This window comes from Poecilia latipinna, unplaced genomic scaffold (genome assembly GCF_001443285.1).
Source record: "Poecilia latipinna isolate Pla-1442-1.1 unplaced genomic scaffold, P_latipinna-1.0 Scaffold43, whole genome shotgun sequence".
In the NCBI taxonomy this organism is placed as follows: domain Eukaryota; kingdom Metazoa; phylum Chordata; class Actinopteri; order Cyprinodontiformes; family Poeciliidae; genus Poecilia; species Poecilia latipinna.
The window spans coordinates 464,402-479,541 of NW_015112659.1; the positions used below are offsets into that span (position 1 = coordinate 464,402).

The 15,140-nt window shown below is 38.7% G+C and overlaps 3 protein-coding genes across 5 annotated transcripts; 2 read left to right on the top strand and 1 right to left on the bottom strand.

The window, feature by feature from the left end:
* Positions 1–99: 99 nt before the first annotated feature.
* angel1 (angel homolog 1 (Drosophila)) lies at positions 100–4,671 on the bottom strand. 2 transcript variants are annotated; one of them, XM_015049041.1, is made up of 11 exons: positions 4,554–4,671; positions 3,547–4,083; positions 3,370–3,462; positions 2,636–2,862; positions 2,480–2,549; positions 1,946–2,388; positions 1,706–1,841; positions 1,492–1,602; positions 1,009–1,042; positions 672–835; positions 100–580 (listed from the first exon to the last, which is right to left on the bottom strand). In XM_015049041.1, exons 1-11 carry the CDS (start codon positions 4,642–4,644, stop codon positions 420–422), a joined length of 2,067 nt encoding a protein of 688 aa, XP_014904527.1. In that variant the 5' UTR covers positions 4,645–4,671; the 3' UTR covers positions 100–419. The 2 variants fall into 2 exon arrangements, with proteins under 2 accessions (XP_014904527.1, XP_014904522.1); XM_015049036.1 differs by having other exon boundaries at positions 3,370–4,083.
* A 1,050-nt stretch (positions 4,672–5,721) lies between these two features.
* Positions 5,722–11,509, top strand: lrrc74a (leucine rich repeat containing 74A). 2 transcript variants are annotated; one of them, XM_015049059.1, is made up of 13 exons: positions 5,722–5,987; positions 6,818–6,993; positions 7,069–7,176; positions 7,253–7,346; positions 7,460–7,509; positions 7,589–7,670; positions 7,754–7,839; positions 7,906–8,100; positions 8,179–8,274; positions 8,808–8,951; positions 9,128–9,232; positions 9,604–9,689; positions 10,191–11,509. In XM_015049059.1, exons 1-13 carry the CDS (start codon positions 5,879–5,881, stop codon positions 10,798–10,800), a joined length of 1,941 nt encoding a protein of 646 aa, XP_014904545.1. In that variant the 5' UTR covers positions 5,722–5,878; the 3' UTR covers positions 10,801–11,509. The 2 variants fall into 2 exon arrangements, with proteins under 2 accessions (XP_014904545.1, XP_014904538.1); XM_015049052.1 differs by having other exon boundaries at positions 6,818–7,176.
* A 118-nt stretch (positions 11,510–11,627) lies between these two features.
* On the top strand, positions 11,628–14,170 carry olfm4.1 (olfactomedin 4, tandem duplicate 1). The gene is made up of 5 exons (XM_015048723.1): positions 11,628–11,900; positions 11,990–12,157; positions 12,699–12,911; positions 13,000–13,147; positions 13,225–14,170. Exons 1-5 carry the CDS (start codon positions 11,847–11,849, stop codon positions 14,055–14,057), a joined length of 1,416 nt encoding a protein of 471 aa, XP_014904209.1. The 5' UTR covers positions 11,628–11,846; the 3' UTR covers positions 14,058–14,170.
* The last annotated feature ends 970 nt before the right edge of the window (positions 14,171–15,140 follow it).

Here is a 15,140-nt window from a genome sequence, read left to right on the forward strand (position 1 = left end):
AAAAAATCTACGTATACACCAATATTTAGAAAATATGGTTAAAGAAACGTGAGAAGTTCTTATTCTGGGCCAACATGCATAAATTAACTGTACACATAATTTATTCATTCAAGCTTTAATCACACACACACATGCACACTGAATGCCTGAGAGCAGATACTGAGGTCAGATTCCCAGCTCTGAATCACACAGAGATCCTGAGGATTAAACAGCAGCAGGTTTATTTACGACGGGGCCGAATCATGAGCCACGCATACCTGAAAAATATTTATTCAAACTTCTACTTCCATTCGGTGGAAAATATTGTACAAAAAAATAAAAACTAGAAACGTGTGTTATGAACAAAATGGTTCATTATTTCTACACTAAAAAAACAGAGTGAGTTCTTACAACTCAACATTTAACTTTTTTTTTTTTTTTCATGCGTCATCGAGCTCCAGCTGGAATCGAGCCACCAGGCTGAGATGATCCGAAGGGAATATGTGGTTGGGAAGTCCGTTCAGTGACCACAGGAGGTCCTCAGACAGGAGAGAGAGCGAGCCAACGAGCTTCAGGCCTTTTCCTCCAGACGTTTTATAAGCTAGGAGAAAAAAAAAAAGATAAATACAAACAATATAAGCAATTTAAAGTCAACACTTAGTAGCTGGCTTCTTCCAATCCTGTCCTTTTACCTCTCTGTTTTTTGGTCAAAGGACGTTTTGGAGAATAGAAAATGTAGTCAACAGTAGTTCCACCCTCAGAGTGCAGGGTCGTGACCTCTGGAAAGCCAGAACCAGGAAGGACGTGTTTATAGACGGACTCCAAGTCCACCTGATGCTTGAGACAGTCTCTGAACCTGCGACACATTCAGCAGCCATCTTAATTCTGCTTTTAAATATCCTGTCGGTAAATTACACGTTTTATTGCAAGTGTGATTCTAAAATGGACAATGATTGTGACTTTTTAAAGATAAAAAACATTTTATGTAATATTTATTATATTGGAAACCAAAATATCTGGTGAACTAACCTTTTCTCATAACTTTGGGCGTCCTCTGAAGTATCTGAGCTCAAAGAGAAGATAAACAAGAAATTCAATATTTAAGGATAGCAGGTGTGTAAAGACGGCTGAATACAAAATAAATGCCACACTTATGACATTCGTAAAAACATTTCCCTCCATTTCACTATTCAGCATTACTTTGTGTTATTTAAAAATGAAATTCTGTTAAAATGAACTTTGTGGGCATAAGGAGACAAAATGTAGGAAACATTAAGAGATCTGAATCCTTTTGGAAGGAGATGATATCACCCTTATTCAAGACCATTATGTCTCACTTTTCACAAACTTCAAGGGCATCGCTAGAGAATTTAAACAAAAATATTCATTTGTCCTGCTTGTCTACATATAAAATAGCATATACATTTTTTACTTCTGCACAGGTCCCCCTTTAACCAAAAGAAATTTTTTTTTTTTTTTTTTTTTTTTTTTTTGTCTGCTTGTGTGCACAACCTGGTTTGATGTCGGTCACTCCAGGAATCAGTACCAGGTTCTCTGGACGAACGCATGCGACTGGACAGAAGCGTAGCTGCAGCATGAATTCATGCGAGTAGCCACGAGTCCCTACAATGGGAGAGCAGGGGATCATGGGAAACAGTTGTACTAGAGATGTAAACCTGCTATTCAGATCATTATATCAAATACACCTAGGAAAACAATCACAGACCTGAATTCTGACTACGTGTTTTATTGATATCTGTTGTGTACTGGCAGGTGTCTGAGATCCCCAGACAGCTGGGCCACAGAGGAGCAAACAGCCTGTGATAACTGGGCTTATAGGACAGGTCCTCTTGGCCGGAAACCTGTTAGACACAACACACATATAGGACACACACACACAAGGATCAGCAGGAGGATGACCAACGCTCAGATTGAACACAATTATTCTTCTGTTTTGTTTCCTCACCATCCATGTTGGCATACGCTGGTAGCTGAGCTCACCAGTGGTGATGAACTGGTACAGAGGCAGGTGTGGGATAGAGTTAAAGTCTCCACAGAAGACAACATTACAGTGTTCACCTCTGGCCTTGCAGGACTTTATCACGGCATCGATTTCTGCCAGCATTATTGCCAACTGGGCCAGCTTCACGTCACCTCGCCTGGGGTTGAAGAGCAGGTGCGTGTTGGCCACGCAGAGGGGCGGGCCAGCCTCCTTGACCTCTGCTTCTGTGGTGACCAGCGGGCGAAGCAGCAGGACGACGCCCACGTTGTGCCTGTCCAACAGCCCGGTCTCGGGTCTGAAGAACTCCAGCTTGGAAACGGCGGCTTCGGCAAAGCGTGAGCTTTGATAGCAAACAGCGCAGCCATCGGTCTTTGTTCCTGTACGCCGCTGGTACACACAGATGTAGCCTGGGGGAAAACATGAGCAGAGTATTTAGGAAGTTTGTGACGCAACGTCATCGAACAATACACCTCATCTGTGTCGACTTAGCTGCCCTACCTCTCTGAGAAAGGACAGGATGCAGGTGTTCATGGTAGTGGTTCTCCTGAACCTCCTGCAGACACAAAATCTACACACAGAAGGACAAGAACACACAAAAACAATCAGTTGCTGTACAACATCAGATACATAAGAAGTCACACGGATCTGACTCACATCTGGTGCCCATTTTTCGATTTCTTTCAAGAGCAGGTTGCAGCGGTAGCTCCACTGCAGCACCTCTAGGGGGCAGTGTGCATACAGATGCTGGTTCAGCTCCAAAAGGTCTTGGGCAAGGATGTTGTAGGACATGACAGTGAAGTCCAGAGAGGCCGTTTTGATTGTGATTGGGGTCAGAACGCTCTCAGAATCAGCATCCACGTCCTCCCACACTCTCCACATCACTGGGTGACAAAACAAACACACACCGAACCACTTACAGGTGAATTTTAATTAGAGTATAGGCAAGTTCATTTCAGTATGATGACTCAAAAAGTGAAAGATATATTTTAATATTTTTGATTTTTTCTCCATCTTAAATGTTATAGCTTACAGGAAATAAAACCTAAAACCCACTTCCTCCAAAAAATGTCTAAAAAAATGTTATGACAAATTTTTTATATGTCATGGCCTCCAAAATCTAGTAAACAGCCCCTGGCAGACTCCACATTTAGCATACGCCAAAAACGGTCAATGCTGAAGATGCTTGCTGCATACAGAGTGCTGTGTCCAAACATATTGGCAGAAAAATAAGTGGAAGAAAAATGCATGGTATATAATTAATAAATTTTTTTGAGCTGATAAAATCCAACTCATTAGTCAAACATGCAGACCAGAACCAGATCACCTGAGTGATCCGGAAGGTATTAAGATCTAGCCTAAAGTTACTTAAAAATAAAAATCCCTCCTACCTTCAAAGGGCACAGTTGGCTCCACAGTGGTGTAATAACTTGCAGCAGGAAAGCTCCACTGTGGGCAGAAAACTTCTTGTGCTAGACCAGGTCCTACGGGAAAGTGCCAGCCGGTTTGTGCATCATGTTGCTCATCAATTTTAAGAAATGTTTGGGAGTTGGAGAGAAGGGGGTTACCAGTGGTAACTATATAATCATCCCAGCACTCATCTGGACTCTTTGACGTGTCAGCGTCGGACGCTTGAAGCATTTCCTTCCTGTTTTCAGTCTTGCTACGATTCTGTTCAGGGCAGTTGGTTTTTTCCATGCTTCCGTCCAACGTCAGTATCTTTAATATACCATCGACATTATCGCCTGAAGAAGTGCTTATTTCTTTCTCATTCTGATTGTCATGCATAATGTCATGGAGGACAACCTTTTCCCCATCTCCCATTTTGGGATCTTCTCTTTCCTCCTCCACTGTAGTCTGCATGTCAGTTGTCTGTGCAGCTGCGTCATTCTTCATGTCCTTCTGCAGGACAGCTGGCAGGTTTTCTTCATCCCTGTTGGGACTTGGAGTGTTTTCCTGAGGCACTGGTTCTTTTAACCTTTCCTTCATCTCTCCACTTTGATCCTGCATGATTGTTTCCGACTGGATGCTCCTAAGTGTGAAAGTATCACCATCCCACACTGTGGTGCCATTAACTGACTGAGGAACACTTCTCTTCAAGGCCTCTGAAAGAAAGGATAAAAAAAACAGGACAACAAAGGTGCATTCATCCTCTGCTAATAATTAATTTAATATATTGTATTTATTTTCTTGCTACAGTAATTTATTTCAAAAACTGCGAAGCTTTAGCTCAGCTATCAGTAAACTGCAAAACATGTAAACACGTGTTATGCTTTAGACGTCACATAGGGGCATAAGAACAAGTGCAAACAACTACCGCCAGTTAGCAGTTTAAAACAAAATATGCAACACGGGAAAAACATTCAGGAGAGGAGCAATGTCTGTTGACCTTTAAAACCAGGCAATTTGTGTTAGACCGAGTAATGAACACACACAAAAAAACACCTCCTCAGATCGTACACTGACAAGAAACTGCTCGGTCAGCAGCAAACTTAACCTTAGCAACCATTAGCCACCAGCAGCAGGGTAAAACAAATCTAAGTAAAGCCTTCATAAAAGTTATAGCTAGATGTACCTGACGGTCGACGGAACAAGAACCAAGTTAGCGGATAGAACGCGTAAAACAGCAAAACACCAATCATGATTCTGAAGTGTAATCTGCGCATGCGTACTTTGATGTCGGTGGCGTTGGTAAGCAATGTATGGCAAGCCAAATTCTCATATAATTTGCGGAGATTCATGTACAATTTTGTTGACCTCTGTACTACATGCAGTATTGTAGAGCGCAGAACATTCTGTCAACAACAAAGCTGTCTTACTTTAAAAGTGCAGCATGTAACTTTTATTTTAAAAAATAAAAGTTTTTTTATTTTTATTTTAACACAGTTTTACATATGTGTTAAAACTGTCCACATGCCATAACTATTGCCGTTGTTACACCGTCTAAAGAAATAGGCTTCAATGAAGTCTATTTAGACTGGTTGTTGGTCTGACCGACCAAAAACAACCAGTTAGGAGTTTAGCTCCCTGCTAAATGTATTAATTTGTAGCATAAAGAGTTAATACCAAAAACAGTCTGTCAAACAATCATAAAACACCCCCCACAAATGCTAAACTAAGTAAGTATCATTGTATTTGTAATTATTTGGCAATAAGAATAAAACTGCATATACAATATTGAACTGAGGAAGCATAATTTAATCGTAAATGAGAACAGCAGGGGATAAAATAATCATCCAATTATATTAGACAATCTAAAATATAGCTAAAACGATTTTATTATATATTATTTAGAAAGATTTAGAAAAAAATACAAAACATATTAAAGACAAACTGAAGAATTTGTTAAGTAGATTAAAAAAATAAATTAAGATATGTGTAAAACAGGATTTAGCTAAGTTTAATTAAAGGTGTGTCAGGTTTTCAGGAAGGAAAAAAGTTAAGAAGAAAGGGTTTTGGATTGTTAAATCATAAGTGTTCAGTAGCCCATAAGAAAATACTATTTACTTAGGGACATGCATGTTGGAGCATAACCTCAACGTCTATGGCTTTTAATTAACCAAACAACTGCTACAAACATTATGGTAGAATAATTAAACTCCTAACTCCTTTGAGGCTAAACAATTTTTTGTTACTTTTAACTATAAATACCATATATTATAAAACATGAACTTGCTGCTTTGCTTTGAAATGCCTACAGTAAGTATTGCAAGAAGAGGATGGGAACCAAGCTGATGCATGAATTGTTAATAGCTCTCTGCATGACACATAATCTCAAAGGTAGAATTACATTCTGGACGTAACTACCCAATGTTTTTTCCCCAGTATAAACTCTTGCAACAGAAATGAAAAGGTTGCTAAAAGGGAAGTATATCACATTAGCTTGGACGTAAAGCTCAGATGTCAATACCCTCCTTTGAAGAACTAAGTTTGAAAGATGAAGACTGTCTTTCACCTATTGAGTCACAAGCCACAGACACTGAGTCTGACCAAGAACTGGAGTCCGATGGTGAGTTTCTGAAATTGTTTTTGTTTTTGAAAAAGCTTTTACTGCTATGAAACATTAGACTTATGGGATGCTTTTCAGGTTAGTCTCAACACATTCGAAAATCCATCCATCATTTTACAAAAATAATTTATTATTGTAACTAAATACAAAAGTGGAACTCGGCTCCAGATTTTATTTCAAGTGTTTATATTAGGTTAAAGATGAAGATTAAAACCAATAAATAGAAATGTTTTCACACTTTGGCTTACATAATCATGGGGAAGACATTTGCAGTCACTAACACTCTCCCCAAAGAGGAAAAAGCCACAAAAGTTATTGCTGTGGAATTGCTGCATCTAAGCATTTTGCTGGAAAGTTGAGAGGAAGGAAAAAGTCTTAGAAAAAATGTTCACAAACATTGGAGTTTTACAGATATTCACAAGGCATGGGCTGCAGCTGGGCTACAACTGTCACAGTTCCATACTGCACAGATACAGTAATTCATACAAAAGGAGCTCCTACCAATATTAAATGCACTATACAATACTTATAGAAGCTGGGCATTTATCTAATAAAGATTACAATTTTCAGAAAAATAACTAAATGAAGAAAAGAGAATACTATTAAGTGTAAGATAAAATAAGCAACAATAACTGAAATACAAAGTCAAATAAGAATCTATAGAAATTGTGAATTAGATTTTTTACCGTTATTTGTGGAAAATGAATTTAAGATGCACCTGAATATATTAAAGAAAAAACATCTTTATTTTCAAATGTGATTCTGAGTGACATTGTCTCCACATGAAAGGGGTTGCTGGAGTTATTTTTTACGGTGTCATTTAAACTCAGGGAAAAAGAAATTCAGCAAACACATGTCTATTGCTGAAGTGTACCTGGAGGCCTGCAAACTGGTGGGTGTGGTTCCAGTTTCCTACTTCATTCGAAACCATAGCTCCCCAACAATGACACTCACCTACCATGGCCTCGGACCTTTAGGCTGCAAAGCACTTGCTATTGCTTTGGTGGTGAGTTCAAAATGCAATTTCACATTGTCACAGTGTTTTTCAAAAGATAAATCTTATGAGCTGCATTTATTCCAGTCTGATGTGCACATCAGGACTCTTGAGCTGGCCTACAATCGCGTTCAAGCTGAGGGGGTTAAATATCTGGCGGAGCTGCTGAGGGCTAATTTTACCATTCAGCATCTGGTATGTAAAAATTGAAAACTAACCACTAGAGGGTGCAAAAAACAGAGTTCCTTAAAACAATTAGTGTTTGTTTCAGGATTTATCCAACAATCATGTGAAATCCGAAGGAGCTGAGCATGTAGCTAAAATGTTGATGGACAGCATTTCTTTGAAGTCTATTAAACTTTCAGGTAATTTAGACTTAAATTAATTTGTGTGTTTTTGTTGGACGCTGAAATGAAACATTTCTACGACTGAGACAAAGTTTATTAATTTACTTATTTAGCTGTTTATGTCTTTTCAGGAAATGGTTTCTTAGATGATGATGCTAAGCATTTCACAGAAGCACTGTCAGTAAGTTGTCAATAAATGGATAAAACACATTTTTGGTTGTTTATTAAAATGATCACATTGATTTCACATTTCCTTTTAGACCAATTTCAGAATAAAGGATCTGGATCTGAGCCATAATAAGTTTTGTGGAAAAGGAGGAGAATATTTGGGACAGCTGCTGGGTATGGTAAAGTAAATGTGTTTAATTTATAGTGGTTAGAAAGTTGAAAAGAATACAAAAAAGACATCCCCCTAACTTCAACAGCAAACAATGAAGGCGTGGAAGTTCTGGATCTCAGCTGGAATCACCTGAGAATGAAAGGGGCCGTGGCTTTTTCTGCTGGACTTAAGGTTTGACTAATTAACAAACAGCATTTCAGCCGTTATAAAAGATCTTACTCCATTTTATATTTATAGGTCAATACGATGCTGAAACATCTCGATTTATCGTGGAACGGTTTTGGAAACGAGGGAGCCTTAGCCATGGGCGAGGCCCTAAAATTCAACAACACTCTGGTGCATCTAAACCTCAGCAACAACTGCATCACCAATGAAGGAGTCAGTATGCTCTGCAGAGGTCTGGATTACAATGAAACGCTACGAGTGCTCCTGGTGGGTTAACTATCTGGGTTCATTTGGCCAGACTGGAGATGCACTGCAGGACAATGTTTTGTTCCTTTACCTCTGCAGCTGGCTTATAACGCTGTAACAGTAGAGGGAGCTCTTGCCCTGGTAAATGTGGTGAAGAACTCACCCAAAACGGCTCTGGAGCAGATCAACATATGTGTGAGTGATTCTGACTCTTTTATGTTAGATGACCTAATAAGATTTACATTTAGAAAAAATTTCAAAAGAATTCATGACCCTTGATTATTATCATCATTATTTTTTTTTTTCAAAAAATGTTTAGGTTACAGCTACAAACTTCAACATTTTATGTAATAAACAGAAAACACAGAAGGCCCTAAAATTCAACAACTTAATTTAGTAATTAAGTGACAGCTGAAGGTAATTCTGTGCTCTGGGTTTTGTTTTGGAATATCAGAGTAAAGTGCATAACACGTTTCTCTGATTAAAAAAAATAATAATTTCAAGATTGTATCAGTTTCATACCACTTCCCAGGTATGCACTATTTTGTATTGTCCCATTAATTAAAACACCCATGGAATCCATGCAGTTTTGTGGCTGTAGCATATTTGAAGGGTGCTGTACTTTCTATGGTGTTATATTAGCTATTGCAGCCAAGTTAATGAAGAACATATTTTGTCAAATCACACACAAAATACATTTCTGTCCATTGTGTCTTTCATCTGAACAGAACGTTCTGGTGAATGAGAACTTTGTGAACCTTTTGGAACTGACATGTCAGGAGCATCCTGGCCTGGATGTGCAGTATGAAGGGGTCGGAGGTTTCATAGCTCAAAAGCCACCCAAACGCATTGACCCAATGAAAGTCATTCAGGTTGGCTGCAGCTTGTTTTAAATAAGAGACTGTACAAACTTTGCATAATAGTTTTTGGAAAAAGTATGTTAATAGAAAACGTAACAAAAAAATAAATAAAAATTAAAGTTAAACAAAAATGCAAATTTTTATGCTACTAAAATCATGAAAGCGCTTTCTCCCATTATTTCTGGCAGGATTATCTTGATAAACGCAAGCTGCGTTTGTGGGATTTCTTCCGGAATATCGACAAAGATGGCACCATGCGAGTCCCTGTCACTGACTTCAGGAAAGCAGTTCAGGTTTCCAAGCCCATTAATAAATCACATGCAACAATAATGTGGCAGATTAATACATTATTGTCCAACAGCCTTCAGTTACACTTCATTTTGCTTAGAGCCAGCAGACCTTTCCTTGTATTTAAATGGTTTGAGCAGCAGTTTGCTTGGCTTTCTGAAAGCTTTTTCTTATATAATCCCATTTAAACATTGTTAAAAATGAAAAAAGGTACATTGAAAGACAGGGAAATATATACATTAAATGATTACAGTGAGTTTTGACTCTTTTGAAGTAATCCATCAGACAATGAAATGTGCTCCTGATATCTCCTTATAACTTTTGTGTGTGTGTGTGTGTGTGTGTGTGTGTGTGTGTGTGTGTGTGAAACTGTTAGCAATCGAGCATTCCTTTGAGTCGATTTCAGATCGAGGAGTTGATTCACAGACTTGATCGGGACCGAACAGGGATGGTAGATTACAGGTGAGATTATCCCACCCTGATTATGTTCACTGACGAGCCTCATTGATTTAAGGATGGGAAATGAACACTGTGTAACAGCGTGTAGACGTCTGTGCAATAATGAGGTTTAATGCTGTTTGAAGACAACATGACTTAGATATCAAATATGGATGACATCATGTTGACATGCAAATGTACCCACTCCCATGGAGGTTTTTCATATTTTGCCACAACATTCAATTTATCTGCCCAGAGCCGGTCCAAGATTATATGGAGCCCTAAACAGAATTCAATTTGTGGGTCCCTCCTTTATTTGAACCCAACTACCACCACAACATCACTAATCTATGTTTTATTTCATACCATAGTAATAAAAAAAATTATTAAATATGTCACTTTTTTTTAATTTTTTTTTATTATTTTCCAAATTTCGCCACTTTGGGACAATAAATACAATTTTTATCCTATTCTACTTTTCATAGTAATTAGATTGTTTTTTTATGTATTTAATCTTTCCTTCAGGGGACTGGCAGATACAAGAAAACAGATGGTGAGAGATCACCGTCGTCAGCTGAAGAAGGTGGAGTCCCGCCAGAAGAAAGAAAAGCAGAAGAGTGACCGCATACTGAAGACCTTCCAGACGGCGGTGGAAGCTGTCACGCCTCGCAGCTCCATGATCTTCTCCCCAGGAGGCGCCAAGGAAGATTCAGGCGGCCCCCAGCCCTTTTCTGCTACCCCTCTCAGTTCCTGGCACCACATCGTCATGTCAAACAGCAGTCGCTACTCCATCACTAATATGAGCGGCGACCATGTTCATCTGCCCATGTTGGGAGGAACCTCCCCTTACCGTCCCACCAGTTCTCCAGCTATGCGGTCCTACTCTCAGCCCAACCTCCTGGTTGATTCCTCCAACTCTCCAACAAGCAAATCCATCTCCGCTCAGGGCGTTTGCTCCGATCTAGAGACGGATTACAGCAAGCTAAGTCCTACTGGCAACAGCCTGACCAGGTCCAGGCCTGCTCTAAACACACAGCAGCCAGAGAGCAAGGCCAAAACTAAGAAATTAAAGAAACGAAAAGTGAAGAAGCACGGTGTAAAAGACTCACAGAATCCAACAAAAAGCATCAAGTAACACTGGCTTTGTTATAATGATAATTAAAAAAAATTAAAAACCTAGAAAAATTTGCATTGTAAAATGAGGTGTGAAAGCTGTAAGCTGAATATTTTTTGTGAAAATTGCAGACGCACAAGAAGTCAGGTTAGCAGAAATGCGAGAAATAGGCAGAAGCAGAAGAATGAAGCAAAAGCCTGCAAAACACAAATAGAAATACTGAAGAAGAGGAGTGAAAACTTTCAGTGAATGCAAAAATCCCACACAAAGAGTAATAGAAATTTGTTCAGAATATTCTTTGCAAAGTTAATTGTAAGGTCACAATAGTTTATAGGCTAAAATGAGCTAAAAAGCTAAAGGGAGCTGAAATACAAATGATAGCCTCTAGGACTAGCATCTTGACCTTCAGCATTCATACTAAATATGGAGTCTTACTGAATTTCTTTGATAGTCCGCTTTATTCTGTGAAAAGTATTTCCCTGTTACAAATTTAGTCAGTTTAGAATTTCTGTCACATTTAAATGTGTCCGGTTATTTAAAAATGTTGATTTCAGGCAAAGAGCCAAAGTATATATAGAATGGAGTTTTAAAATAGTCTTGAAAGCCATTTGCATAGCATTTTCTTAATCTGTTGCTCTATAAATATCTTATCTCTTGTAATATTTCCATGTCTTTATTTACTTTTGTTGATTTAATTGTGTTTTCTTTCTTGTTTTTTTTAGTTCAGCTAGTGTTTGAGTTTTAAATTGGAATCATGTTTAATGCACTTTATAAATAAACTTGCATATTTACTCAACGATATCTATTCACTTTTTTTTGCTTTTACTGTATGTACACTATTCATGACCTCCTCTGTGGGATACCAACACACGCACAGGGATAATTTTCTGCAAACATCTGATTAGTTATTACCCGGGTGCTAAACCTGACAAGAGGTGTATATCCTGTCACCAGCCTGGGACAACAATACTGTGAACTGTGGCAGGTGTTGCATCCAGGAGTGGCTTCCAATAGGCTATAAATGGTGGAGAACAAGCTACCTCAATCACAACGACCCAGACGGCAAAATGATCAAGACTCTAATACTCGCAGCACTGCTGAGCTCCACGGTGGCCATGGGGGTATGTATGGCAGGACTTTGAAATCATTTTTTGTACATTCCTTGATTTAGACATGAGATGATCTCTGTTTCCTTCATTCCTCATCTCAGGGTGTTGGCCTGTGGGGTGCAGAGAGTTTAAGGAATGAGACAGGAGGTGAGGAGAGGTGCACCTGCAATGCCTTCCTGCCCACTTCAATCTTTCCTGTCGGTGATTTGGAGGTGATGGAACAGACCGCTGTGGAGATCTCAAACAAGCTGGAACTGGAGATGGGCAAGGTACTAAGGAACATGTGTGATGTGTTGACCAAGACCTTGTGAAAGTATTCACATCTCAAATGTTAATGTGTTTAGTTTGAATTTTATAAGCTAAACCAACTCAAAGTAGGGCTTATTGTGAACTGGAAGGATAAGGACACAACCTTTTCAAAGATTTTTTACAAATATAAATATGAAGAGTGTGGCAGTCAGATAACAGGAAGAAAAAATGTCAGAGGAAGCAAAAGACTTGAAACTGGGGTAAAGGTTCATCCAAGCTGGACAATATAGCAGGGGCTACAAAGTTATGCCCCAATCAAAGTCCATTCATGTGTATCTGGAATGGATACACTTCATCCAGACTTGGAGCTTGATTTATCTTTCAAAACGAATGGACAAAGACTTAAGACTAGATGTACAAAGCTGGTAAAAACATAACTAAAAGGATTTGCAGCTGTTATTACTTTAAATTAGGTGTGTGGATGCTTTTGAAAGGCACTGTAACATATTAGTGATGAACAAGAAGAATCCCTAAATTTGCATTGAAATGTGTTATTTTCAGCTGGAGGAATATGAACTTAAGATTACACAGTATGAAGAAAAGATCATAAAGCTGACGGTGGAAATCGAAACTATGGAGAAGAATCCTGATGACTACAATGAAGCCGACTTTGAAGAGATAAATGTGCAGATTAAACAAGTAGAGGCTCTGATTGTAGAGCTGCAACTCTCCATCAATGCTTCGGTCACTGTCATTGAGTCCCTGCATGTACAGGTGAGTCATCAGCCGTAGACACACAGAAGGTCACCCGGAAAAAAAATGTCAGTCTTTGACTAACACAAAAACATGTGTTATCTTACAGGTAGCTGACATGTTGGCCACCCTGGACAGGCTGGAGAAGACCTATGACAAGAATTTGGTGCTTTCAACTCGCAGAGAGTACATAGAGGTGCAGCTTCAGCTCGAGGAATGTGAGAGACGCCACCAGGAGCTCTTCAACCCCAACATCGGTGAGCTGATTCACACAGTCACATGAGGTGGAAACAATCACTAAACTCATATAACTGACCATCCTCTTTCTCTTCAGGTTCTTGTGCTAACTCTGGCCTACTGAGGGTCAGCAAACCTGTGGTGAGCCATCTGAATGCCCATCTAAGTGCCGGCTACTATTATGGAGGCTGGGGGAAAGACTCAAACCCTATTTCTGACAGAGAGTCCATGTACTGGTACGCTGGTTACACTACCACTTCCATGACGGACATCCGGTTCTACACTAACTACAAGAACCTTATTCTGAGAACCCCTTTTCTCCATCACACCCTGTCCAGTAGTTATTACGGCAATGGGAACAACATTATAATGCGTGATAACACTCTGTATTATCAGTTAAGTAACCCGTTCGGACTAGGTAAACTGAATTTCACCACCATGAAATATGAGTCCAGGGTGGTTTCCAAGGCCTCCTCCAGGTTCTCATACAGCAGCTCCCCCAATCAAAACTTTGACTTTTCTGCAGATGAAACAGGCTTGTGGGTGACCTACGCCACTGAAGAGTCTGGGGGTCGGGTGGTCATAGCTAGAATAAACGAGGCCTCCTTTGGAATTGAGGAGGAATGGCTGACCAGTGTTTACAAGCCAGGTGTTACTAATGCCTTCATGATCTGTGGTGTTTTTTACGCAGTCAGAACAGTGGACACCCTAACTGAAGAGATATTTTACAAGTACGACACTAAAACTAAACAGGAGAGCTACATTAGCATTATCTTTGAGAGGTTTCAAAACAGGTATACAAACCTGGATTATAATCCTACTGACCAGAAGCTCTACATGTACAACGATGGTTACTATGTGAGCTACCATCTCTGGTTTAACAACACAGTTGAAGCCACAGTGGCGCCACCCATGTTACTGGTGACTTAAATAATTTTCTCTCCTTCATAAGAGAAATCTGATATGAATGATTAATGATTTTCTTTTTCTCTTTTTTCTTGTACCGTCCCCTTTCTTCACTGCTAATAAATGATTTGAAGCATTCAAAAGGTGTTGTGTTGTTTGGTTATTCAGCTGTTCATTATCGGTTTTCTGCTATCTCGACGTAAGACCAATAATTTAGAAAATGAACTCAAAATCAAATGAAACCAAATAAATGTTCTGTAAATGAAACTTTATCAACAACACTTATGCAACAGTTTAAGGTGTAAGTTAGGGCCTGTTGGGAAGGCAAAAGAAATGTGTATCATAAATGTTGACAAATGCACCAATGCATATCAATAGAAACATTCAAAGCATAAAAAGTAATATTAATTTTAAGCCAATTGAACCTTCAAGTGTCCTTTGATTTTGTTCTTGCCCTGGGTGCCTTTGGCAATCAAAAATGCTCTTTAAAAATTTATCAAAGAAATATTATACTAATTTTATAGCCATTTTCTTTCCAAATTTTCTTCAGGAAAGCTATTAAATTCACTTCCCACCTTGCATCACAGATATTTTCTAAAATCCATTAATGTTTCTCCCACTAAGTAAGATTTTTTTTTGCATCATATGTCTATAGGATTTTTTAAAGTGGTATAATCTGAGTTTGGTAGTTTCAAAAATCAGTAGCAACATCAATTTGGACTTTTTTATTGCATATAGTCATCAAAAATTGTATTTTTTCAAACTGTATATGAAAATTTAGTAGTTTTACATTTAATAAAAAATCAATCTATACCCAAAAGAAAACATTAAAAGACTACATTTTGAAGGGATTTTAATAAATTTAATAAATTAACAAATATATAAATGAAATTATAAATTTGAGCAAATTTGAAAAAACTGTTTAATAGCAATAGTTAATGCCTCAACAAAATCCCAAAGGTCAGTTGTTTCTTCGCCATTAGTACATTTTAGCAGCATGTATACGACATTGATTGACAGCCGTAACACCCTCTTCCTGGCTCTGATTGGTTGCTTTTGGTCGGGACAAATTGGGAGGGGTGCATTTCTTCAGATGGTAATAGTAGC

What these genes read in the sequence shown, in the direction of transcription:
- angel1 (XM_015049036.1), bottom strand. Translation starts at nt 4,644, where the DNA reads ATGCGCAGATTACACTTCAGAATCATGATTGGTGTTTTGCTGTTTTAC. An exon ending in GCCAACTGTGCCCTTTGAAG is followed by an intron (nt 2,863 to 3,369) that starts GTAGGAGGGATT and finishes TTTGTCACCCAG; the next exon opens with TGATGTGGAGAGTGTGGGAG. An exon ending in TCGAAAAATGGGCACCAGAT is followed by an intron (nt 2,550 to 2,635) that starts GTGAGTCAGATC and finishes TTCTGTGTGTAG; the next exon opens with ATTTTGTGTCTGCAGGAGGT.
- olfm4.1 (XM_015048723.1), top strand. Translation starts at nt 11,847, where the DNA reads ATGATCAAGACTCTAATACTCGCAGCACTGCTGAGCTCCACGGTGGCC. An exon ending in GCTCCACGGTGGCCATGGGG is followed by an intron (nt 11,901 to 11,989) that starts GTATGTATGGCA and finishes TCCTCATCTCAG; the next exon opens with GGTGTTGGCCTGTGGGGTGC. An exon ending in TGGAACTGGAGATGGGCAAG is followed by an intron (nt 12,158 to 12,698) that starts GTACTAAGGAAC and finishes TGTTATTTTCAG; the next exon opens with CTGGAGGAATATGAACTTAA.
- lrrc74a (XM_015049052.1), top strand. Translation starts at nt 5,879, where the DNA reads ATGTCAATACCCTCCTTTGAAGAACTAAGTTTGAAAGATGAAGACTGT. An exon ending in CCAAGAACTGGAGTCCGATG is followed by an intron (nt 5,988 to 6,817) that starts GTGAGTTTCTGA and finishes ATTTAAACTCAG; the next exon opens with GGAAAAAGAAATTCAGCAAA. An exon ending in CTTTTTCTGCTGGACTTAAG is followed by an intron (nt 7,840 to 7,905) that starts GTTTGACTAATT and finishes TTATATTTATAG; the next exon opens with GTCAATACGATGCTGAAACA.